General features: G+C 37.2%; 2 protein-coding genes across 2 annotated transcripts in view; both read left to right on the forward strand.

Annotated features, from left to right (window-relative positions):
- The first annotated feature begins 917 nt into the window (after positions 1-917).
- LOC129282602 (uncharacterized) lies at positions 918-14143 on the forward strand. The gene is made up of 10 exons (XM_064113801.1): positions 918-1125; positions 1641-1774; positions 2121-4280; positions 4946-5110; positions 5744-5938; positions 6947-7130; positions 7691-7806; positions 8326-8457; positions 11640-11742; positions 12075-14143. The coding sequence occupies exons 1-10, from the start codon at positions 977-979 to the stop codon at positions 13276-13278; spliced, it is 4542 nt and encodes a 1513-aa protein (XP_063969871.1). The 5' UTR covers positions 918-976; the 3' UTR covers positions 13279-14143.
- A 9520-nt stretch (positions 14144-23663) lies between these two features.
- Positions 23664-24928, forward strand: part of LOC129282400 (bcl-2-like protein 1) — a 42397-nt gene continuing 41132 nt past the window's right edge. Inside the window, exon 1 of the mRNA XM_064113633.1 lies at positions 23664-23970. The gene's annotated coding sequence lies outside the window, so the exon portion shown is untranslated. The remainder of the gene's footprint in view (positions 23971-24928) is intronic.

Consider the following 24928-nt stretch of genomic DNA (forward strand, 5'->3'; position numbering starts at 1 on the left):
GATGATGATGATGAAGATGATGGTGATGATGGTGATGATGATGATGATGATGAAGATGATGGTGATGATGATGATGATGAAGATGATGGTGATGATGTTGGTGATGATGAAGATGATGATGATGATGATGATGATGATGGTGATGATGAAGGTGATGATGATGATGATGAAGATGATAGTGATGATGAAGATGATGAAGATGATTATGAAGATGATGGTGATGATGGTGATGATGATGGTGATGATGGTGATGATGATGGTGATGATTATGAAGATGATGGTGATGATTATGAAGATGATGGTGATGATGATGATGATGAAGATGATGGTGATGATGATGATGATGGTGATGATGATGATGATGATGATGATGATGACGATGATGGTGATGATGAAGGTGATGATGATGGTGTTGGTGATGATGATGCTGCTGCTGATGATGATGATGAAGAAGAAGATGATGGTGGTAATGATGATAAGTTAATGGGGGTGACCATGATGACGATGCATGATGACGAAGATTACAATGACGATGATTATAATGAATATGAGTGCTAATAAATGGTGTTGGTGATGATGATGATGATGATGAAGATGATGGTGATGATGATGATGAAGATGATGATGATGAAGATGATGATGATGATGAGTGATGATGAATGGTGACAGCTGATGATAGCGACAGTAATGATAGTGATACTGATGGTAATGATGGTGGTAAAGATGATGATGATGATGACGATGATGATGATGGTAATGATGTTGGTAGTGGCGATGATGCTGCTGATGATGATGATTATAGTTGCAATGATAATGATGAATACTAATGACAGTGGTGATGATGATGATGATGATGATATTAAATCCTTTAGCTGAATTAGATCTTATATTTTTTCTATTATCCAAAGCAGCAGCTAACCACTCACAGCAGGCTCCATGTCTTCGGCTCGTCTCCCTCTCATCGGGAGCTGGTGCTATGTCGGGTGAAGCCGTGATCCACCCCATAACGATACAAGCCTATTCTGGGACAGTATCCCCAACAAACATCCAGCTCAAATGGGCGATGGTTGTTGCAGCATCCAAACGAGGGGGGCAGGATGAACGTTTATTTCTCCAAAAATGCAGGTGGATGATGAAAATATAATTTCATTTGATCAATTCATTTAGATTCATACGTTTTTCAATTCAATTTCTTGTTCCCGTTCCTTTTATGTTTTCGAAAAGTGAATGGATTCTTTATTAATGATAGGAATGAACTTAATTCGGTAGGAATTTAAAATTTTAACATTCTTGAAGAAAGTAAATCAATAGCCATAGAGATTAACCAATTATACTTACTATTAATAAATGATTTTGAATGTTATTCAATTTCATCATACAGTAAAATGCATAATTTAGATTCGATGAATTACTATTGCTATAAAAAAATTATCATTACTACTAGTATATAAAAATTATTATTGTTATTATGAAGCTAATTCTTAATTATTAATCATTTTCTTGTTATTGTATTATCATCATCGTATCATCATAACCACTATCATCATCAATCATTTTTCATCATCAATCATTTTAATGTGTATCATCATGATGATCATAAGATCATGAGTATTATTAATGTGTGATTTGTCAAACTTTAGGAACAAGATCAGTTGTGATGTCCACGTGACTACAAGTTCCTATCTCCATGGAAACCCAGTTGTCATGGTTATTGCATCGTACGAAAAGACTCCTTGGATGAAAACAGTTCTTCGTGTGTCAATTCCAGAACAAGGTTATTATTTAGCGATGGAAATTTATTCCTTATTAATACTTGTTTTTTGGCAAAGTATGTAAAGGCAATATATTAGCATTTATGAGACAAGGTAATCGTGTTTTTTCAGAATTATGTCAATAACATTTATTCAGAAATAAGAAGAAGTAATTCCTGACAATTGATTGATAATCTTTAATGATAAAGATGACAACGAATTCCATGATCACTTCTGGGACTCACATAGATAAGACGATCTTTTTTTTTACAACAGTAATTGAAATAGCTGCACGTCTAAATAATTCACGATAAAAGTATTAAAACCCCATTTTAACTTCATTAAAACTTCGTTTTATTATCATTACAGATGGAGAAGAAGTCCTGCAAATTGTTCCGCGCCAAACTTGGCAGAAAAAGTATTTAGAGCACCAAACAACCCATAAATCTCCTCGCCAGCTGAGCCGCAGACCTGAAAGACCACGCAGGGACTCAGGGACACCTTCGGGACACAAGCAACCAATATCTTCTTGGAAAAATCACCCCCAACATTCACACAAACAAAAGGGTAGTACCTACCCTTCGCGTGGGCATTTTAACAACCCCAGTGGAGATCCATTAGCAAATGACCAGTCAGTGGACTACCGACAACGGATCCGATCGGAGTTTATCGAGCTACAAAAGTTGCAGAAGAGTTGGTACCACCAAGAGGAGCAAGATCACAAGAGGCAGGGGCAGTCAGCAATCCAACAACAAAACAGACTTCACTTAGAAAGAATCTTGAAGAAATTTCAGGACCTCCGTCATGGTCACATCAAGACGTTGAATCGCCTCACTCCTGGAAAAGGTCAGCGGCATAAATCGCCCTCCTTTCAAAACAGGAAACTGTCAAAGGTTATACCCAACTACTACCCGTTTGTCCCACATAGTCGGACTGACCAAACAACGATTGCACCTTATGTAACCACAGAAGTGCCTCCAACTGAAAAGACCTCTTTGGCAACCACGCACGAAACAACGGCTGCTCTAACTACGGAAGCAACAACAAGGCCACCTACGAAGACTACTATGAAATCTCCAATTTATGTTAGACCAATAAGTAACCGTGAAAAAATGAAGAATGACCGGATGGTATATCAGCGTCTCCAGTCGAAAGCCCAAGGACATGCTTCGAAGAAACCCAGGAAAGCCGGGGATTATGGTGCAAGTGAGGGTGGAACTTATAACAGGGTATCTTCAACTTACAGGGGAAACGGATTTCAGACACCAAGGCGATCAGAGTATCCTGAAGTGACTGCATATGAGAGCGAAGAGGATCTATCTGAGTACACTTCGGTAGGAACCACCGAGTGGGACGATGATGCCGAAATGGATACCAAAGAGAACAAGCCGGAAGTATTCCGAGATGAAGAATCTCAGTATCATCTATCGCAAGAAGAACTAACGAGCAACACTCCAATGGGAAACGAGTTCACACATCATCCATCCAGGATAATACCAAGTACGAAGACTCCAGCCAATGTCAATACTAGGTCTGACTCTTGGGATTCTGAGGCGGAATACAGCCAAGTAGTGTCGACAGACTATGGAGAAATCGAAGATGAGAATGTGGATTATACCGTCAGTGACGGGGGTAATGTAGGCCAGGAATCTGGTGTTCCTAAGGACACATGGGGAGAACCAAAATCAAGCAGGAGTAAACCAGATCAAGAGGTTCTTGACGCAAGCGATCGTCGTCTTGTGAAAGAGGGCGACTTGATGTCGGCACGAGTCACTGATGATAGGCTGATGCCTGAATTTGGTTTGCCCCAAACGGAGCAGGTGTTTAAAGCCTTGCAGCAGGATATCATTGCCGAAGAGCGAAAAGAACCAGAGGACCTTAGAGACACCTCTCCCTTATTTTCTACAGAGTATCCAGATTTTCCACAGGAATCCCAGGGCTTCCAAGCTGTTGATAACGGACGGTTGGATCGGTTAAAAAGTGCTATAAGCCACCGTGGTGCGCGTGTAAGAAGGTCTAGAGGGTTGAGAGAAGAAAGTGCCCTCGAGACATCGGCTTCTGAACCAATGGAGTATAGCTACGAATCATCAAGCAGTCAACACGATATCAACCAGTCTCCCAATGAAGCCACGGAAGACAGCGACGGCAGATCTTTGAACGAGGAAACATTTGAAAAGATGAAGGAGAACATCCTTGAGGAAGAGCGAGTAGGAGGGAATCACCGAATCGGCATCAACAAAGAAACCACCAATGCCCCTATACGGAACGTGGAACGTATCGGAAGTATCACAGAAACCCGTCGATATGGCAGCCTTTTGGATGATGACCAAGAGCAGGAACCACGGCCTCAGAATGACGATGTGACCCTCGAAGAGTCTGCTCTAGAAGACGTTAGAAGAGAAGACAACCAAGCTGCATCAGCTGAAGATATACCACCTGAAGTGCTGCCAAAACTGGACAGTTCTAGCTATGATCATGAAGAAGGGAGGATGGGAGAAATCTATGACCAAGAATCAGGAGAGGATAGTGGTAAGTTCAGAGTACCATAATATATCATGGGGATTCATTGAACTTTTTAACAGCAATCCCGTGAATGCTATATTACTATTAACTGCATTGACATCCCTTTATTGAATCAGTGTCTGCTGAAGAAGATTGCGACATGGATCATTATTTGAAAGATATCTCACCAAAATCATTATTTCAATTCATTCAGAACAATTAATTGCTTCAAGCCTTATTATATGAATGATCACGATCATCTTATATTTTCCAAATTGACAAAATTAACATAAGTATTTGTTGTGCCATGGGATGTATCAAAACTGAATGGAGATTGATAAAAAATGTCTTGAGAAGTTAGACATTTGCCAATTTGCATGGAAAACACCAATCTTTAAAGTTTTCATGCCTTTGCAAGTTTGGAGTTTTTAGGGATCATTTTCACTAGATTCCATGAATACATGTACTCATTCTTTAAACATTGAACGAAAGATATTCGACAAATATACATTGACACGGAGTGAGTTTACAGTTACTGGCTCTATTTTTAGATGAGCGTTCTGCATCAAAACTTATTGGGCTAAACAACAAAATTGGGTCAATTTGTCCTGGCTGACTTTATCATTTTTTCAGATAATTGGATATCAGCAATATTTAGATCTTTCAGTATCGTTAGGATCTTTTTCTTGTAGCACCACAGTCTCAGTCGGAAGAATGGAGCAGATGGTCACAGTGCTCTCACTCGTGTGGGCATGGCACAAAGACTAGACGCCGAGCATGCACCGGACCTAACACTGACACCTGTTCTTCCGGTGTCGAGATCGACATGGTTCAGTGTGCGCTGCAGAAGTGCTCGTGTAAGTATAAAGTGTTACACCTTTGTATAAAGACCTTTCCAGAGGGACAAGTGAAAGAATCTACTTAGTCTTATATATATCTGCAAAGGGGTCTATACGGGTGCTACATAAGGCAGGGAGAAACCACCCCTACGATTTTTCAAGTAGTGGGGGCATTGGCTAAAATGGAAGAAAGAGAGGAAGAAAAAAGAATATCAAAAAGGAAAGGTCCGAGTCATGAAACGTATTACCCCCAATAATTCAACTGATAAAACGAAATATGACGTCGTATTAAACCGTGCCCATCAAAATATCTCGGCGTCGTCCCTACATGTAGGTCTATATATATATAGACATGCATGGGTATACGAACGAGACAGTCTTTGCAGTCTGTACCAGTACTGCAACAGGTATCTGCATCACAGCGGGTAGATCTTGCTTCGGATTTTGGATGAACCAACGTCGAGCACTAGGCGTTTTCGAGATTTAATTTGCTTATTAAAAGTAGGATGTAAAACAATTATACCAATACTTTATCAAAGTCTGGTATATTCGGATATTATTACCCTGGCTGTAGACACTAGCTATCCAACATCCAGGTCCAACATACAGTCCTAACAGTGTGTATTTACCGGTATAATTTACGCCATACAGCAGTAGAAGTGGAGGTCTCCTTGTCGGCATGGAGTGACTGGTCGGGATGGAGCGTGTGTTCAGCCTCTTGCGGGAGCGGTCTCAGTCACCGGGAGCGTTCCTGCCTCCACGATCCGGACCAGGAACCCGGTTGCATTGGGGAGAGGGAGGAGACACGGGACTGCAGGCTCGATGCATGCGACAATTATGACAATGGTAATGCTAAATTTTAAATCAAGCTCAAAAAGAAAATATTAATAGAGGTATGTTTTGCTAACTTTATGAGGAAAGAATTAAATACGAATCTCAAAATGAATTGAATGTATTATTTTAGGATTTAAATAATCGGGGGGGGGGGATTATTAGTGGGCTACATTCTTATCTAAAAGACCCATTAAATTATTTAACTCCTTTTCTGCAATGTTCACCGTATTGTGATAGACGATTGTAAAAATTTATTACTCATTTGTGTATTCAATGAACAAAAAAAATATATATATATTTTGAAATTTGCTATAGGGGCTATAGGCCTATATATTAATTTGGTATGGTAAATATTGCCTGAAAACAAATAATTCTGTATAGGCCTATATATTAATTTGGTATGGTTAATACTGCCTGAAAACAAATAATTCTGTACAAAGATTTTGTGAATAATTAAGATGTTTTTTCTTGTAAATAGTGTAAATATGTTCACTAAAAATGATCGCAATTTTCTGCAACAGTAATAAGTATAATTAGTACTGAATTTGATGTACAATATTGAGATTTAGTTGAAATTATTGTTTAAACTATGATAATGACATTATTTGGGGCTTACCTCGATTAGCATCTTGCTATTATGTTAGCTCCAATTACTAAATGTTTTGTTTATATGCGATGTACTATTACATGTAATTTTACCTGACAGTGATATTTGGTAATAAATCCAATTCAATATATAGGTTCTTAGGTTGGGGGCATTTATGAAGTGCGAGGTCAATATTGTACCAGTGGATTGTCTGTCATGACATATCACTAATTATCCACTATATCAGGCAACGTTATTCCTCAACGTTTATTCTACTTACTTAGATTTACTTGGATGTTGAGACGCAAAGCAATGTGCTTATGTACCCCTCGTTAATATTTACGGACTGTACTCAGAGAAATGTAATTCGTTCCATGATATTTTACGAAACTACAATCGTAAGGTTTTTATTCCTTGCCTCTCTTCTCACGCAGAGAAAGGCTTCGATTCGGGCGGAACCACGAGACGATCTGATCACGACCATCATCATCATCACCATACCAAACGGATCAAATGCCACCTCGATGGAAGTCGTTCCCATCTACCCATGGAGTTATACTGGACGAGTCCGTCTGGTCAGAAAATCACCCATGCTATGACGCATGAAAGAGACTCCAAGTAGGTTGATAAGTTTATTTGTTTAAATATAATTAAACACAAAAAATTGTCCCTTCTCAGACGAGGGAGGGAGGGGGATTTGAAGACACCTCTCTTCTTTCAGGATTCCAGATGAATTTCTAACTGGATCCCACTGGAAATACACTTTCGAGCTTTCGTGGGTACAAGCCTGTACAAGCCTGTTGTATTAATTGCTACTGTATATATGTTGTGGTGACTTGCAAATAAAATCAATCAATCCATCAATCAATCAATAACCAATCAACCAACCGACCAACCAACCAATCAATCAATCAACTAACCAACAAACCAACCAATCAACTTAACATGTTAAAACACTTTTGATATCTGGGAGGGGTGTTGGTGTGGAAATTCTAGTTTATGTGAATACTTCGGGACTTATCCTTAAAAATGTATTAATATGATTTTCTATATTAGTTTTATACCGGTATGTTATAAATTTGTTTGCTAGCTTTATATAAGAACTTCATTATGTGAACATATCACGTCAAGTCACGTCACATTTAGCTCAAAACTTTTCACAAATTGTTGTTTCAAAGATATCGTATTGAGGGGACTACTCTTGTGGTTACTGAAGATGAACCAACTGAAGGTAGTTACCATTGTATTGTCATTTATGGTGGAAGCAGTGGGGCAAACAATAAAGGGAAAACAGGTAAGATGTTATAACTTGTGATAAGATGAACAACCCCCCAAAAAATGTAATTGCTCCTTAATAAATTCCTTTACATATTCTATTTTTCTTATCTATATTTCTTGTATTAATTTCTTGTTTTTTCTATGAATTCATATCTTTCATTTATTTAGTAATTCGTTCAAGGGATCGATTGAAGGGCTTTATGGCCCTTTGTTCTAAATACTTTTTTTTCTTCTAAATACTTACCCAGCTGTATAATAACGATTTTGTTTAATATAAAGTGGTACATGCACAATTCCAATTCAAATATGTATAAAAGTTATAGGACCAATATAATTTAGATTCTCACATTCCTGTCAAATACATACACATCGCAATAATAAAATCGGGAAAATTATTTTTTATTGAATTTAACTGAATGAAGTTCAAAATCTCACTGCCTTATACATAGATATTGTACAATATAGCAATTGTATATACCTGAATAGATGATTAATAGATACTTCATATCACTTGATATTCGGTTTATATTTGAAGTCCCTACGGGAGCCTGCATCTCGAACCCATGTCATCATAAGGGTATATGCCTGGACCAGCCGGATGGACACTATAACGTCTCGTTCCGATGTATGTGCCCTGCTGGTACCGAGGGCGTTACATGTCATTTAGGTATGTTGATCAGAAATGATGATAACAAATTTATTTTATATTATTTTTAAGTGATTATTAGAGGGTGCTCCAGGCTGAAAATAATATAATTTGAAGAGATAAAGAAAAATCAGACAAACAAAAACCCTGACATTTCATCAAAATCGGATAAGGAATAACAAAGTTATGACATTTTTAAAGTTTTGCATTATTCTGGTGAAACAGTTCCAGGCATGTCTTCATGAATATTCGTTGAACAAACTGATGATGTAATATACCCACTTGTTCTTTTGTATTTTATTATATGAAATTAGGTTTATTCATTTTTTTTCCTCCAAGAACTAAAAAAATTGGATTGACTGGTGGAGTGCAATAGATATTCATCGCTGCAACTTATTTTATTATACGGAGACATATCATTCACACATGTATCGAATAATGAAACAATTATGATTTCATGTAATAGCATAAGAAAAAGGAAAGTGGGGATGTGACATCATCAGCCAACATAATGAATATTCATTACGATGTGCATATCACTGTTTTCACAAAATATAGCTAACTTTACAAATTCAAGAAGTTTATTTGTTATCAGATTTTGATGAAATTTTCAGCCTTTTGCTTTGTGAACTTTACTCTCTTTATTTAGATATAACATTTTCCAGCCCGGAGTACCCCTTTAAACCTTGAGGCCCGTATTCTGAACTCGGGTTTAACTTGTGCCCAAGTCATTACCTATTTCTCCCAACACCATAAACGTAGATGGAACAGATGTGTCGGGCAATGCAAATATTGCTGAAGCATTTAATGAATTTTTCATTTCAAATGCTACTAATATTACTAAGGACCTGCAAAGGGATGCGACTCAACAGAGAGTTCAAGTAGAAGATGATACAAATGTTGGTTCAATTCACTCTCAATTTGAGCTAGAGTTGATTACTAGAGATTTTGTTTTGAAACAGATTGATAATCTGAGTATAGATAAATCAACTGGGGAAGATCATGTCAGCTGCAAACTTTTAAAGATGACAAAAAATGTTATCGCAGAGTCCCTTTGTGATATTATTAACAAATCCCTTACTACTGGAGTTGTTCCTCGTGAATGGAAAAAGGCTCGGGTAGTACCAATATTTAAATCTGGTGATATGTCTTCGTTGAATAATTACCGCCCAATTTCTATATTACCAATCGTGAGTAAAATTTTAGAAAGGGCTGTTCACCAACAGCTAAGTGAATTCTTGGACGTGAATGATTTATTACACCCAAATCAATCTGGTTTTCGGCCTATGCATTCAACAACTACTGCCCTTGCAAAACTTGTAAATCAGTGGTCGTTAAACATTGATAACAATTTAATTTCTGGAGTTGCGTTCATAGATCTTCGGAAGGCCTTTGATACCGTGGACCATGAGCTGCTTTTAAAGAAATTAACTTGCATTGGTTGTAGTAAGAGGACTATCACTTGGTTCAAATCATATTTATTTGATCGACAACAAGTGACACAATTTAAAGGAGCCAAATCGCACCCTTCAATCGTCAAATTAGGCGTGCCACAAGGGTCAATTCTAGGTCCCCTTTTATTTTCAATATATGTTAATAGTTTACCTGAATGTATTCATGAAGGTATTATAGATATGTACGCTGACGACACGACACTTACCGTCAGTGCGAATGATGCGACAGTTTTGGAAGAAAAATTAACTGTTGCATTAAACAAGGTCATGGCATGGATTAAAGATAATGAGCTCGTCCTCAACACTGAAAAAACTTGTGTCATGATAATAGGTTCTCGTGCTAATCTCAGGAATATAGATTCTTTCACGATTTTGTTAAACGGTGATTTGATAAATAGAGTTCAATTCACCAAATGCTTAGGAGTATTGATAGATGAAGAACTGAAATGGTCAAAACAAATAGAAAATGTATGTAAACTTACTCAGAAAAGCATTGGCATAATAAAGAGAGCGAAAAGTTCTTTGCCTGTGCAGTCCTTAAAGTTGCTTTATAACAGTTTAGTGTTGCCAAGATTTGATTACTGTTCTGCTGTATGGTCGAATAGATTTCAATCCCATACAATTAAGCTGCAAAAAATTCAGAAGAGGGCTGCAAGAATTATATTGAACAAGACATACGACACACCGTCGGCTGATTTGTTCACAAGTCTTAAATGGATGACACTAGACAAACGATTTGAGCTCAGTCGCGTTTTGATGATATTTAAATGTGTCCATAATTTAGCACCTTCTTACCTTCAGGTAAACTTAACCAATCCAAATGATGTACATGAACATCATACCAGACAGAGAGACAGTGGATATTTACGCGTGCCCAAGTTTCGCACTGATTGTTATAAGTGTAGTCCAATCGTATCTTCAATATTTAAATGGAATAAGCTTGATAATTCAATTAGAACAGCTCCTTCTGTCATTTCATTTAAGAGAATGTTTAAAAGAACTTGTAATTTATAAATAACTTGCGGAACATCCACTGTTGTGCTTATTTTGTGTTAGCATGACCTTGATGATTTGGTGTATATTATCAGTATTTTCAAGATGTCCTTCTTAATTAATTTGATTTATTGATATTTTATTATACGTCAAACGAGTGCCCGTCTGCGTTTTGTTTGCTTGCTAAGTTTGTTAATGTTTCGTTTTACATTCAAATCCTAATGTGAATCTTAATGATGTAACATTCTGTACATACGTTATGCATTTTGTAAATATGTTTATTGTTATTCAGGGCCTCATGGAAGACCACTACTTATTGGTGAATGGGCTACCCTGTCAAAATATCAGAAATAAATAAATAAATAAAAAAAAAAACCCTGGTTTAAAATTTTGGTTTAACCATGGAAAGCCAATTGGAGTACAAATCCCTTACAGTACACATTCAATTTACTAACTCATATGACACCCAAATTGTTCATAACTGTCTGGGAATGATAACTGAAGTATTTTTATTCATTATGAAAGCAAAAGGAAACAAAATAGTGAACATAAGAAATATACAATATAAACATAATTTTTGAATTGCTGGCTTCCCAAAATTTTAGCACAGAGTTAGACCGTGGTCTAAGTTAAACCTGACTTTAGAATACGGGCCTCAAAGTTCATTACCATTTACCTCCGTTGATGTCATCTTTTCTGTTTGTCTTTTAAAGTTACTGTAACATCCGAAGTTTCAAACCCTTTCTTTTTATACAGCTCCCTATTTGAAGGGTGACGCCGTCGTCTTTTCTCTACTGGGGTGGTTCGTCTTATCATCTGCCGTGTTGTTACTCATCATGTACCTGTTCTTCAATAAAAAGTAAGTTGTCAGATCCTTGGAAATTAACCACCTAAACAAACTACTGATAAAATGTTTAATTTGTAGATGGGAGATCCCGCCACTTCGCCAGTAAGCCTCTTACGACATGTCTTACCTTGAGACCGAATGCACATCGTCTCCAATTATCTATTTTTAACTCTCACCCGGTATACCGGTATTTGCTTTCGTACCCTGAACTAACACAGTCCCGCTCCATCGGTGTATTCAAATAAAAACCCCAAAAATTCCGTTGATAATTTGTCCGATGGCGCATTAGATTTCCTGTCTTTTCTTTCATTTTTAAATAATATATTTCTTCCATTTTGCCTCAGGATGAAGAAGAGGAAAATGAAACAGAAGTTGGAACTCGACGATGCCCCGGCCGAAAAACTACTAGCAAAGATTTTGCCCCAATCCGAAATCACGTCCTATCCTGATAGCGAGGCCGAGGAAGAAGAGGAAGACACAAAGCCACTCTTGAGCTTCCGACCTCTCCAAATCGGCAAGAAGCAACCTGAGAAGAAGATCGGGAAAACAGAGTCAAAAGAGAAGCTAGAACTTTCTGGAAAAGGCAGGTTTAAATCTTTTGTCAAGAAGATGACGAAATCGAATGTTGAGAGGATGGGTTTCCCGACACCGAAGCAGATGGAGACGTTGACGAAAGAAATGAAAGAGCAGAGGAATCAGAACAACTCAAATACTCTAGCTTGGAACAATGTGGAGTCAGATAATTCTGACTCCTACACTGACGTTAGCACTTCTTGTGAAAGCCTTTCTGATCAGGATGCGGGAGGAAGCAGTCGGTTGCAGGTGAACTGCAACGTGAACCACATTAACAGTTCTTTTGAAAGTCTTCAAGGACATGATGAAAGCAAAGCATGTAAGCCATTGGTAAATCATAACATGAATAACTGTTCATGGGACTACAGCAACGTTTCATCATGCGCTCCGTGTGACCTAAATTCGTCATCCATCGTCGGTAACGACGACGACTCCCTCCTGGAGATCTCGACCGATGATGTCCGTGATTTCGAAATCGCAAATTCCTTTTCGGTGTTCAAAGGGTCGCCATCGGCACGGGAAAAGCAGGCGATGATCGACCCATCGTTGGTCTATGGAAATTCGAACTCGACCCTTTTGTGTTCAAGATCGTTGTCGGATGAACTACCACGCGCCTCTGAAAAACACCCCATGTTCCACTTTGAACCTGATTTTTCTAGCCCATCTGCGAGTTGCAGTCCTGAGCGACTTAACAATGGCGACGTCCTAAACCGTTCCGTTCCAGATACGAGCTCACTGCGGCGCAGACCACCCTGGTCGCCGAAGACTCCCTTACCCTTAGGGATTCGTGTACGACTTCCGCCGTCGCCGCCGCTTCTTGTAAACCCATCCAGACTGCAATTACCTCCGGCGGTGCAGAGAACATCTAGTATGTTTGGGCCAACCAAGGAGCATGCTATCCTTGAACGGTATCACAGACGCAGGAAGACATACCCAAAACATGTCAAATCCCATTCTGAGTTAGGAACTGCCTGATAGTCTTGTTTCCTACATGGAATCCTCAAGTTCTTCTTCTCCTGAAGCAACGGACAGAGATTGTACGAGTTCAAGCTCTCAGATGAGAGAGCGAGCAAGAGACTACTGCTACTCGTAATTATTATTATCTGTTATTACTCTGTAATAGACGAGAATTCCGGCAGACAGATGGTTGCCACTGCAACGAATGGCAATGCTAGTCTTGAAACACGATGGTCAACGATTCGGTAGCAAATCCGCGATCCAAATGATTTCCCGACGACGGTTTCCATTGGACGAAAGTTGACAGACGTCATCGGATTACACTGACAGTTGACCAATCAGTGTTCAGCATGTTAGATTGGTTGGGTCGGGATTATTTGTGATTCATGTTACACAATGTTTATTCGTGTCCTGCTGGTGTTTTTTTTTCCTGCATTTTGTATCCAATAGAACACTTTGATGTTTCATGTATGAAGCATTTAGAAATTTGAAATAATTTCACTCAAGCTCATATGCAGGCCCTAATGTGTCTTTCTTCTTCATTTTGCCCCTCTCGATATGATTTATTATTTTTATTTTCGATCCTTCTCACCTTCTATCCTTCTTCTCCTCCTCCTCTTTATTCTTCCTCTCCTCCTCCTTCTTCTCCTTCTTCTTCTTTTTCTTCTACTTCTTCTTCCTCTTCCCTCCTCTTCCTCATCCTCCTCCTCCTTCTTCTTCTTCTCCTTCGCATTTTTGTTCGTTCTTAAATAAAATTGAGAGAATTATGTATTTCATTTCTTTTGGAAATAAATGGAGAATAAATATTTAATAAAGCACAATGATGCCAGGAACTTAAGTTATATAGGCCTATGCTATTATATATATTTTAGATTTATGTATTAAAAAATAAATTATAGTAAAATAATTCATTTTTTTAAATAAAAAGTTATTATTATTTTATTAAATATGAAGTCGTGAGAAACTGTCTGGTGTTTTTGCAATCATTTATCATATTTTGTTATAAAAAGCGCTACCCAGTCACAACTTTTACGGTGGCACGACATATTCTGCTCCTGCCCCAATAATGTAAAGGTAAAGATTAGGGCAGGGATTCTCAAATAGTGGCGCGCGCGCCACTTGTGGCGCACCGAGCCTTGCGGAGTGGCGCTTGGGAGCAGGTATAAAAAAAAAGAACGTAAAAATAAGGAAAAAATTGGTGAGAAAAAATGTATCTACCAGTAACCTGGAAATAAGGATTTGGTGATCATTTTAATACAAATAGAAAACAAAAACTCTTTACTTGACACTTAATTGCTAATTGATTTCCTCAAATTTTGTCCAATTTAGCACTCGATAACCCCTATTATGGAGGGTCGATGGTGTTCTCCTTTTTATTTATTCTATGCTGTACAAAGTTAATGTTCCACACAATTGATTTAAAAACCCCGTTTGTAGGATTTCTCTTTCAACGGCGAGAAATTTTCCATTTCCAGAGTATACGTTTTGGTTAAGCGTTAAACATCAAATAATATGATATTCAAAGTACATCCTGATCATAAAAGATTATGAGTTTGGGACATAACAAGCAGAAACTTTGTTTCCGGAGCCGATTAAAATCCGAAGTTGTAAAAGTGAAATACATGTATGGTCAGATGTATTGCCTGCTGTGATTGCCTGCATGCACTCTTGCTTAACACGAGTTGTAGAGAGAGAGATCTATCGAGAGGGGCAGTTTGGGGCGTTAGTGCAGTGCAACGCCTAATTTTCAGCCCTTGCAAAATCGGGGAACGTAACTTCAGCCACTGGCGTACAGATGGGGGTGGGGATTGGGGGCCCCCCAAGTGTTTCACGGCCAAGAAAAAAAAAAGGAGAAAAGGAAAGAGAATGAGTGGAACATTGTATTATTTTCTTAATATTATGTCAAAATATAGATTTTTGTATTGAAAAATTCAATATTTTTGCTTCAGCTGCCATATCTTGCCCCCTTATTTTTTTTAATCATTACGCCACTTTCTTCAGCCAATAGGTCTGGTGCAAAACAGTTTGAACTAGTGGTATCATTGGTATGTTGTGAAAAAGTCACTGGTAATTTTTCTTTTAATATTCATATTGTGTAGTTTGTTGGCATTTGTATTTCTTCTGTTGATATTAATTAGAGCCCCTCTGGGCAATTTAAAAGGCCTCATATTCAAAAACTTCTGGGGGCTCTGCCCCCTCGACCCCCACCAGGGGCCTCTGGACCCCCTCCGCTGATACATTGCTGGTTTGCATAATGTATAGTGCGGGGGATAGTGGAGCATTACAGATTCTCAACAAGAAATGTGGCGCTTCAAAAAAAGTAATTGAGAATGGCTGGATTAGGGTTTATTCATTTTTTTAGGTTAGAGTTTAGGTTTGGCTTAATGTGCAGATTTTCCATCGGATTAATTGTCGTCGGAGCAAATGGCATGAAACCAGATAGATAGATAGATAGATAGATAGATACAGACAGACGAGCAGACAGACAGACAGATAGATAGATAGATAGATAGAGGGGGAGTATAAGAGGGGAGAGGGGGAGTAAAAAATGGTTCTATTTTCCAATCATTCTCTCTCATCCTCTTATATAACCCTGCCCCCTTTCCTAAGGAGACCCGGCCCCCTAAACAAAATAATGGTCCCCTGGTATATCGATCTTGGATGATTTATATTTCTCTACCCTTCATATTTTTCTTTCTTTATCAAACTTTAATAGACCTCATCAAGCCAATGAGAATACCTATGAAATCCGGGCATCAAATATGAAGTTTGATTATAGTTGACAATAATATTGCCTGCGAGTGTCCACCGAACTACATTGGCCCGTATTCTGAAGTCAGGTTTAATTCAAACTCTGTGGTTTAAATATGGATAGCCAATTTGATATAAATCTCCAAAAGTAGAGTTTCAACGTTTCAATGGAAACAGCACAGTAAACATAATTAATGTACAGTGTAAACAAAATGTTGACATGTTTGGCTTCCCATAATTTTAGCACCGGGTTAGACCATGGTCTAGTCAAGTCAAGTCCACCCCAGAAAAATGTTGATTTGAATAAATAGAGAAAAATCACACTAGCATAACGCTGAAAATTCCATCAAAATCGGATGTAAAATAAGAAAGTTATGACATTGTAAAGTTTCGCTTTTTTCACAAAACAGTGATATGCACAATCTCAGTGACATGCAAATGAGACGGTCGATGATGTCCCTCACTCACTATTTCTTTTGTTTTCTATTGTTTGAAATATACAATATTTCATTTTTACAGAATTGACAATAAGGACCAACTTGACTGAACCATGTAGTATTAAACAATATAATTCGACATGTTCATGGAGAAATTAATTGTTGTGTCACTTGACAAAGAGGAAAGAATGGAATATTTCATATAATAAAATACAAAATAAATAGTGAGTTGATGATGATAGTGAGTTGTCATCAGTCTCCTCATTTGCATACAGGCAAGGATGTGCATAATAACTGTTTTGTGAAATTAAGCGAAACTTTAAAATGTCATGACTTTCTTATTTTACATCCGATTTTGATGAAATTTTCAGTGTTAAGCTTGTTGGATTTTGCTCTTTTTATTCAAATCAACTTTTTGTTGGGGTGGACTTTTCCTTTAAACATGACTTTCGAGCCAATGTATTCCACCGAAATCTGGCCCCGTCTTACAAAGAATTGCGATTGATCAGATCAACCACAACTATGGACGGCCAGCATTGCAACATCAACAGTAATTATGCAAATTTGTTCAAAATATTTTCTAGATCTATGATAATAGTATTCATACATGCATCATTCTCTTTAAAGATTCAGTGTGATTTTTTTAGTTTACTAAGGAGATTGTGCAAATTTCTTGTATAAAAAATCATGGTATGGATTGATTTCCATACAGTTTTGATTGATTGGATCAATCTTAACTCTTTGTAAGATTGGGCCCTACTCGAATCTAGTAATTTTCCAATTCGTCTATTGCCAACTCGGTAAATTGCCAATTCGTCCACTGCCAACTCGTCCACTCACCACATGATCTAATTTCATTTAGCCTAATGCCACTTCCGTCCATCAACATTTCGTCTAATAACCATTTTGTCCAATAACCATTTGGTCCGGTCATCAATTCGTCTAATCACCATTTCGTCTCATAACCAATATTGGTCTAATATCCATTTTACTTTCATTCGTTTTGCCCAATTAACACTTAGTTCAATTACACCAAATTGTATATGGACTAAATGACTATTGGACCAACTGCTTATTAGACGAAATGGTAAGTTGACAAAATGGCAGTTAGACCATGTGGATAGTGGATGAACTGATGGTAGACCAAATGATAGTAGACGAGTTGGTAAATGGACGAATTGGCATATTAGACCGATTGGACTCTGCGAATCTCACGTTCCGGTGGTTCCGTCTCCTGTTTTATTCGATAGAGGGCGTATAACCACAAAGCGAACTGAGGGTGTGCCATGGGTGTGTAAAGGGAGTGTTTGAAATCGGACATGAGCGAAAGCTAGGAGAGGAGGGGGTGCATTATCAAAGGGGGGATGGTTAAAAAACTTACAGGGTGGAGTCTGAGAGGACCCTCAGTTATCATTTGTTTGTCATTTTCAACCAACACTCTAAACACAGCGGACGGGGGCAGTGTCAAGTGGAAGGGGGATGGGGTGTACGAGGACATTTATGACTCCCTGTGATTTTTTTTAATCGGGGGGTGGGGGGGGGGGGGAGACGGAAGAGGAAGAGATCTGTATCGTGTAACGTTATAATACCCCAATTGAGAAGAATAAAAATGTCTGATCGGGTGCCTGATGAACCACTCCTATAACTCTAATTTTTCAAAAAAAAAATGTTTAACAAGCAAAGTGTGTTTGTAGGGTTACAAGTCAACCCTAAGAAAACCACCATCTAGCACTAAATGAGTGGAAGAAATTTAAAAAGTAAAAAAAAATTGTGACGACTAGGATGTATTATTGGACTTGTACTGAATTTCCCAGCTCACACAGTTATCAACAATGCCTTTTAAACAATTATTCTAGTTTTGTTTTTATTCTATTTTTAATTTAACAGCAAATCTCAAGATTTTTTTTTAAATCATATATTCATTACAATTAAATGTGTTTTTGATTGCTTTTGGGTCAATGTAGCTTTATGATTATTTCCGCAAATATAAATATGCGCATTCAAAAATAAACAATTTGATTTATTAGTCCCATTTATATATGATGACTTCTAGGAATAACATCTCAAGAGTTGAATTGATTTTTTTTTATTACCAAATCTCACTGTCAGATACATGAGATAGTACATCACGTATGAACAAAAATTGGAGCTAATTATAAGCTAATCGAGGTTAGCCCCAGATAATGTCACTGTAGTTTAAACAATAATTTTAACGAAATCACAACTTTGTGCATCAAATCCAATATTGATTATACTTATTACTGATACCGACAACTGCTGTCATTTTTAGTGAACATGATTATTTCACTATTTACAGAAAGAGTGTGAATGGCTCAGTCGGTAGAGCGGGGGTTTCGTATATTCCAGTGACCTGGGTTCGATTCCCAATTGGTGCGCTAGTGCCCTTTGGTAAGGCTCTCTTAAGCCGTCAGTCGTCTGGTTGCTTGCTTACAAGCATTCATGATTTCTTATTACCAATCGGGTAAAAAATCAGTACCATATATCAGTAAAAAACCACTAGCACGTTGTTTAAGCCTGTCACTTTAACAACAAGTTGTTTAAACTTTTTTTGCAATTGTTTATATTTGTTTAACATCTTGTTTAAAAAGTTTTAACAGTTGTTTAAAAAGTTTAAACAGTTTTTTTAAAGTTTAAACAGTAGTTGTTAGAGTGACGGGCTCAAACAACGTTCTTAAAATTTTAAAGAGTGTTTTTATAGTGTAATTATTTAGATTTTAAAGAAATTATTTCTTGGGCCGTATATACAATGCATAATTAATTATATTCTTCCAGCAGCATCAGTTTTAACGATTTACTAAATATCTTGCGACTGGGGGTGTTTCTAATATTACTTGGCAGATGATTCCATAAACTAGGGCCATAAAATTAAATTGATGGTTTCCCCCTTTCCCAAATTGGTGCTCATTTTGTCAAATGAAGTTTCACATTTTGCCTTTCTCTATTTCCTGTATTGTAAGGATGGTCTATGAATGAAAATAATCAATAATGAAAATAATCACTAGTCGAGTGGTCGTATCTAAATAAATACCCAAATACACAGTAAGGGAAGAGAAACAACATTCTAAGAAATTCAGATTTTTGATGTGGGCGTCAATAAAATACTAATACAGAATTCTTACATTGGGAGAATTTTCCATATTCTTTCCTATTTAGCTTTCACGGGAATAGTTACGTGTGTTTTCGAAGATACGGTACCTGTCTACGATTTAGCGGACATGGACGTGCATAGGCGGGGATGATTAGAAAAAACCGAGAAGTGACAAATCAGAGGGAATTCTAGGGCTATTTTAGAGAAGACCATGACGAGAAAATGAAGAAAGGACGTTTTACATGACAAGGGATGAAATGAATAAGGTAGGTATATCAGTGTTCAATGTATTTTTGTGATGATTAAGGGTAAATGATGAACAGAATCGGGACTGGCTTGCTGCACTGCCATTGATTGGCAGCGGCATGATTCGATTCCATAGCATAGTCCATAGGCAGCCAGTATCATGGCTATGCCTATGCAGTGGACACGAGCGGTGTGCATGTCTGGCTGTGTAGTTGTGAGATGATGGCTGTTGCTGTGTTGCATGTTGTGTAGTGTAGGCAATTTGTAACATGAAATGTTGTAAAGAATAGTGGTACAGTAGCTGATAGACATCTAAAAATTATGCCTTATGGCAAAATTAGGGACAGTGATTTTCCGCGATTGCGGAAAATGGACGAATCTAATCAATAGAAATGGCCCTTTGGCCTTTGCTTTGCCTTTGGCTTTGAAATGGAAAGTGGCTTACCGTAATTTTCAAACAGAAAATCACGAAAAACACATTTTCCTCAAAGTGCACAGAACAGCAACAGAAATTACTCCGAAATCTCAACAAAATATGAATATTAACTGGCCACAAAACATGATTTCACTTCGCTACAAATTACAATCATGACAATCCACACATCTTGACTGCACTCGACTCCATCAGCAGTAGAGGCGCTGGTCCAAAAATTGGGATTGTCCGAGAAAACAAGGATATCCTCATAAACCAAGACAAATCATGTCTTGATAAATTGTGGCTGTCCTTGTTTATGGGGATGTTTTTTTCTCACTCCCGTAGGGGACAAAGACATTAATTACGGGAATTGAGAGTGCTAAAAAAAGATTCAGTGACCTCAATTCTCCCCAGTTCAGTAGAAGATGGCCATGTGTTGCTGCCCTCTACGTTTGGAGATGTAACAGCACAATCGCGGTACTCTTGAAATCCAAAATGGCGGATAGGCGAAAATCGTTGACTGCTCAAAACGATGTCCAAAAATCCCCAAATCTTCAATAAAATTTCATTCAACCGCAAAATAATGCTAATAGCGTGAAAGGTGAGGATGTATGAATGTTAAATGTGTGTGTCAAAATATTTTGTGTGCCCGTATAGATCCGATTAGAATGGATTCTAATGCGTTGATAGTACAGTGGCAGATACAAATTTTGACCACTGACATCGCTACTCAATGCGTATTCATTTAAAAAAAACTGAAATATCACTTTTTCACAAAGTCTATGGGGAAATGGAATTTCTGTTTTTAGACATGCTGAAATGGAATTTAAGATTTTCTGAAACGGAAAAGGCAATTTTTTGAAACGGAAAATCAGTGTCCCTACATTATCATGAAAATGGGAACCACTATAAATACTGTCCACTTGGTACAGCAGCGCTTTATTCAGTCACACGCACGGTTCCCTATTTCTACTTCCATTCACTTTGTACACAAGTGCACACGTATAAGAGGAGTGGTTCCTGAAACCACAATTTAGCAACAATTATTAAAAACTGATTGAAAAATGTCATTTCTTGGGCTTAGTATTTTCATAGCCAGTCCAAATTAGCCATGAGATTGTACCTGTGTGCACTTAAACAAAATAATGTTAGTTTCCAATTTTTCTAAGATATACTCTACAAACAAACTAAAATGTTCCAATATATCTAACAAATTGATATTTATGATCATCTAAAGTTCAGCCTTATCGGGCATTTTCCCCTTTTCTTCTATATCTTTTTTCTTTTTTCCCTCATTTGAAATATCTAAAAACACAAAATCTTGTCACCGATTTTCTCAAACACGTTTACTTCCGGCCAGTCATTTTAATAGCTGATGAGAATTTGTCAGTGACTACCTTGAAGAAATTATACCTTGACTTGAGGAGTAGGATATACATCCTGGAGCATCTGGTCAGTGATTTTTACTGACATTGCTCTGAGCAAATCAGCTGCAAGGGTTTCTGTAGCTTCATTTTAGTAGCTTATAACTTGTAGGAGAAATTCATCGAGAAGAACTTTCTAAAATGCCTCCTCCCCCTCCCCAGATTTCTATACAATAAACTGCACATGTAGTTCATAAGATTGTGGCTTGTGTATACTTTTAATCTATTGCAATCCGGATTATTGATATGATGCAATCTGTCACAACCGCAAGAATAATAATATTATTTTCCTTGTTAACCCATTGACTACTGAATCCTACCTAATCTCTTGGCTTTGAACAGGAACTACTCAGTTCCAGTAGACAATGATTTAATATTAGGATAGGATGAATACCTTTCTTGCTATTTGCTTATTTAAACAATTGAATAGTTTGAAATTTGAATATTTAAGATTTCTGGATTAATTATCAGAAAATCACAAAAGTTGACCTATTTTACCTACCAGTGGTCACTGGTCAGCCATATGTAATGGGCGAGCTCACACAGGCGAATGTCCAAGCAGAGCATCGGCCTATGACATGCTCATCAACACTGCTGAATGGCGCAAGGTTTGCTGGCGTGGCTGTCATTGTTGTGTCTTGAAAAAGTTACAAATGTTTGGAATTCATTAAAGTTTAGCATAAATTTCATTTGTTACCTTGCAATTTGTTGTCAAATATCAAAGATTATAGCCACATTGTTTTGATAATCAAATATCTCAAATCAGTAATCAACATCTGGCAAACATACGTATTAAATGCATCGATGGTTCAAACTTTTCTCCCAGGCCTAGTTTATATGGAAAGTGGGAACAAGCAATCTCTTGCGGTGAACAATAATGAAATATGCAATGAAAATGTAATCGCCCATCTACATGTACCAGTACCTGTAGCTTTCCATTACTTTCCTCTCAAGTTTGCCTGTACTTTTACTGTGGTGAATAATCCTACTGTGTACTTTCAATTATTATGGATGGTACATAATTGAAAATTTGAAATATACAGGTGTACATTTATCATGCACTGTGATTAATGATCATAACTTTAAGGCAGAATCCACTATTTTAGAGGGGATTAATATTGTTTTGTTTGCCTGTTGGGCTATTTTTTCCTTCTGCTTCAATTGCCCGGTGTAGTTTGCAACTTAAAGGGGTTAGTTATTTTTGGACACTTAGGCTTTAAATTGCTGGTGTTTTTTTTTTTTTTTTTTTTTTTTTTTTTGGGGGGGGGGAGAAATCATAAATTTGTTGACATTGAAAGAGATATTGTAGGCAAGTGAAAGTAAGACAGCCCCCCTCTAAAAATTGCAATGTACAATTTCTATGTCTTTATCAGGTTTATTGGGTAATTTTTTTTTTACAAATATTCAGCTGATACGATACATTCTGAGCATAATGAACATGTTGTGTTTGTTGAAATGGATGTTAGGGCCATTCACACAGACTTTAAAAAAGTGTCGGTAGTTGTAGACAATTAGTCTATACCAAACCATTCTGAACAATATTGAAATTAAGCAAATACTAGTGTGGAATTTGCAGGTTGTGTTCACTGAATGCGATTTTACTGTATGCAGTTTATAACACAATTACAGGCCTGATATTGGTAAGAAATACTATGAAAAAAACTCAAATACAATGCCAGTTTTCCTTCCTATGACTCAACAGAATTTATTTTTATCTACATGTACTTTACTTTTTGAGACTTAACTTTTGGGCAATTTTTTGTTACAAAAACGGTGGTTACTATTATATGTTCCATATTTTTTTCTTCAAAAGTATGAAAATGAAATGGAAATTTTATGAATTTGTTTCTACTTTGGGGAACAAAAGATATTAATCTTGACCTGATGAATGCTGTGTACCTCTATAAGATAGTGAATTCTTTTAAAGTAATTGAGAATACCTGTAACTCTCACAAGAAATTCAATTTTACGATGTGTCATTTTACAGTACAGTGTTGTGTTGCTTGCATAGAAACCATTTCATACCTGTAAATGTCTTTTGATTACCAGTGTGCCATTTCAAGATCGGCCGTCATCCTTCGTTATTTATGACCTTGTAATCAATTTGACAGGGATGTAGATCTCTCTTGTTCTTCTGCCAAAAGAATTCCATTTGCAATATCTCAAGCTTTGTTTATTACTGCGTGTTAAATTGGCAAGCTGTTGTAGATACCAAATCTCATCAAATTTCAACGAGCTTTATTTTGAGATGATGACTTCGAAAAACTTGGTCATGGACTTCATCGACTATTCTATTGAGAGCTCAATTCTTTGAATCCAATATCGAATGTAAGTTAGAATGGTATTATTCTTTAATAGAATTATTACTGTTGTTGTTGTTTTTCCTTGTTGTATAGAGGGGGGGGGGGGCTTGGGGGGAACTGGACCCCCAAAAGTTCCACAACAAAGAAAAATGAAAAAGAAGGGGAAAGGATGAAAATTTTTTTTTTTTAGATAGTACCTGTACTGTTTGTCAAAATCTTTCCCCAAACTATGTATATTTTCCCTTTTAAGAGGGCCCATGTTCACTCGCTTATAACATTTTATAGCTCTTGCCCAATATGCCTTATTGTTGTGCTCCTTTCATTTTTGTCTCATTATGCCACTGTTGTTATTAATATTTTCATAATATCATTATCATCATAATCATCGTCTTTTATAGCCCCCCTCATCCCCCACCCCCATCGATAGATACAACTACTTCCCATTTAAGAGCTGACATTATGGATCTTCTTTAAAGAAGAGACTATGGAATGAATTAACTACAGAGAATTGCAGAAGACCATTCAGAATTAATTGAGTTCAAAGCCATTAGCTTGTGTATGTAGAAGCAGATGCCTGCTTCCTGATGGAAACATCTGATTATATAATCATCTTCTTGCAGTTCCCTGGTGCGAAATTAGTCATTAGTGGTTTCATTTACGCTAATGACCATGGCATTTTGAGGAGATAAATCTGAGATAAATTACAAACGACAAAGTACGGTATGTGTTTTAACTTCTATTAGAGATCAAAGACACATATTGCACTGGATTGATTTGTTCAGTAATAGAAGATAGAAATAAGAAACAATTGTCAGGACTGTGACTTGAACTTGAATTTACATAAAAGTGTCTTGAATCTGTTTGATACTCTTTCTAGTTCATGCATCAGGTAAAGGAGTAGAAAATACTATACATGTAGCATTGCACACAGAGTCAATGTCCTCAATGCTCGGTGCATCAACCTCTACACAGTACACAAACTG

The sequence above is a fragment of the Lytechinus pictus genome, chromosome 19, assembly GCF_037042905.1.
Source record: "Lytechinus pictus isolate F3 Inbred chromosome 19, Lp3.0, whole genome shotgun sequence".
Taxonomy (NCBI): Eukaryota; Metazoa; Echinodermata; class Echinoidea; order Temnopleuroida; family Toxopneustidae; genus Lytechinus; species Lytechinus pictus.

Bases quoted from the DNA above. Each gene is read 5' to 3' on its own strand.
- LOC129282602 (XM_064113801.1), top strand. From the start codon at position 977: ATGTCGGGTGAAGCCGTGATCCACCCCATAACGATACAAGCCTATTCT. The intron at 4,281-4,945 runs GTAAGTTCAGAG...TTTTTCTTGTAG, and splicing joins AGAATCAGGAGAGGATAGTG to CACCACAGTCTCAGTCGGAA. The intron at 7,131-7,690 runs GTAGGTTGATAA...GTTGTTTCAAAG, and splicing joins ACGCATGAAAGAGACTCCAA to ATATCGTATTGAGGGGACTA.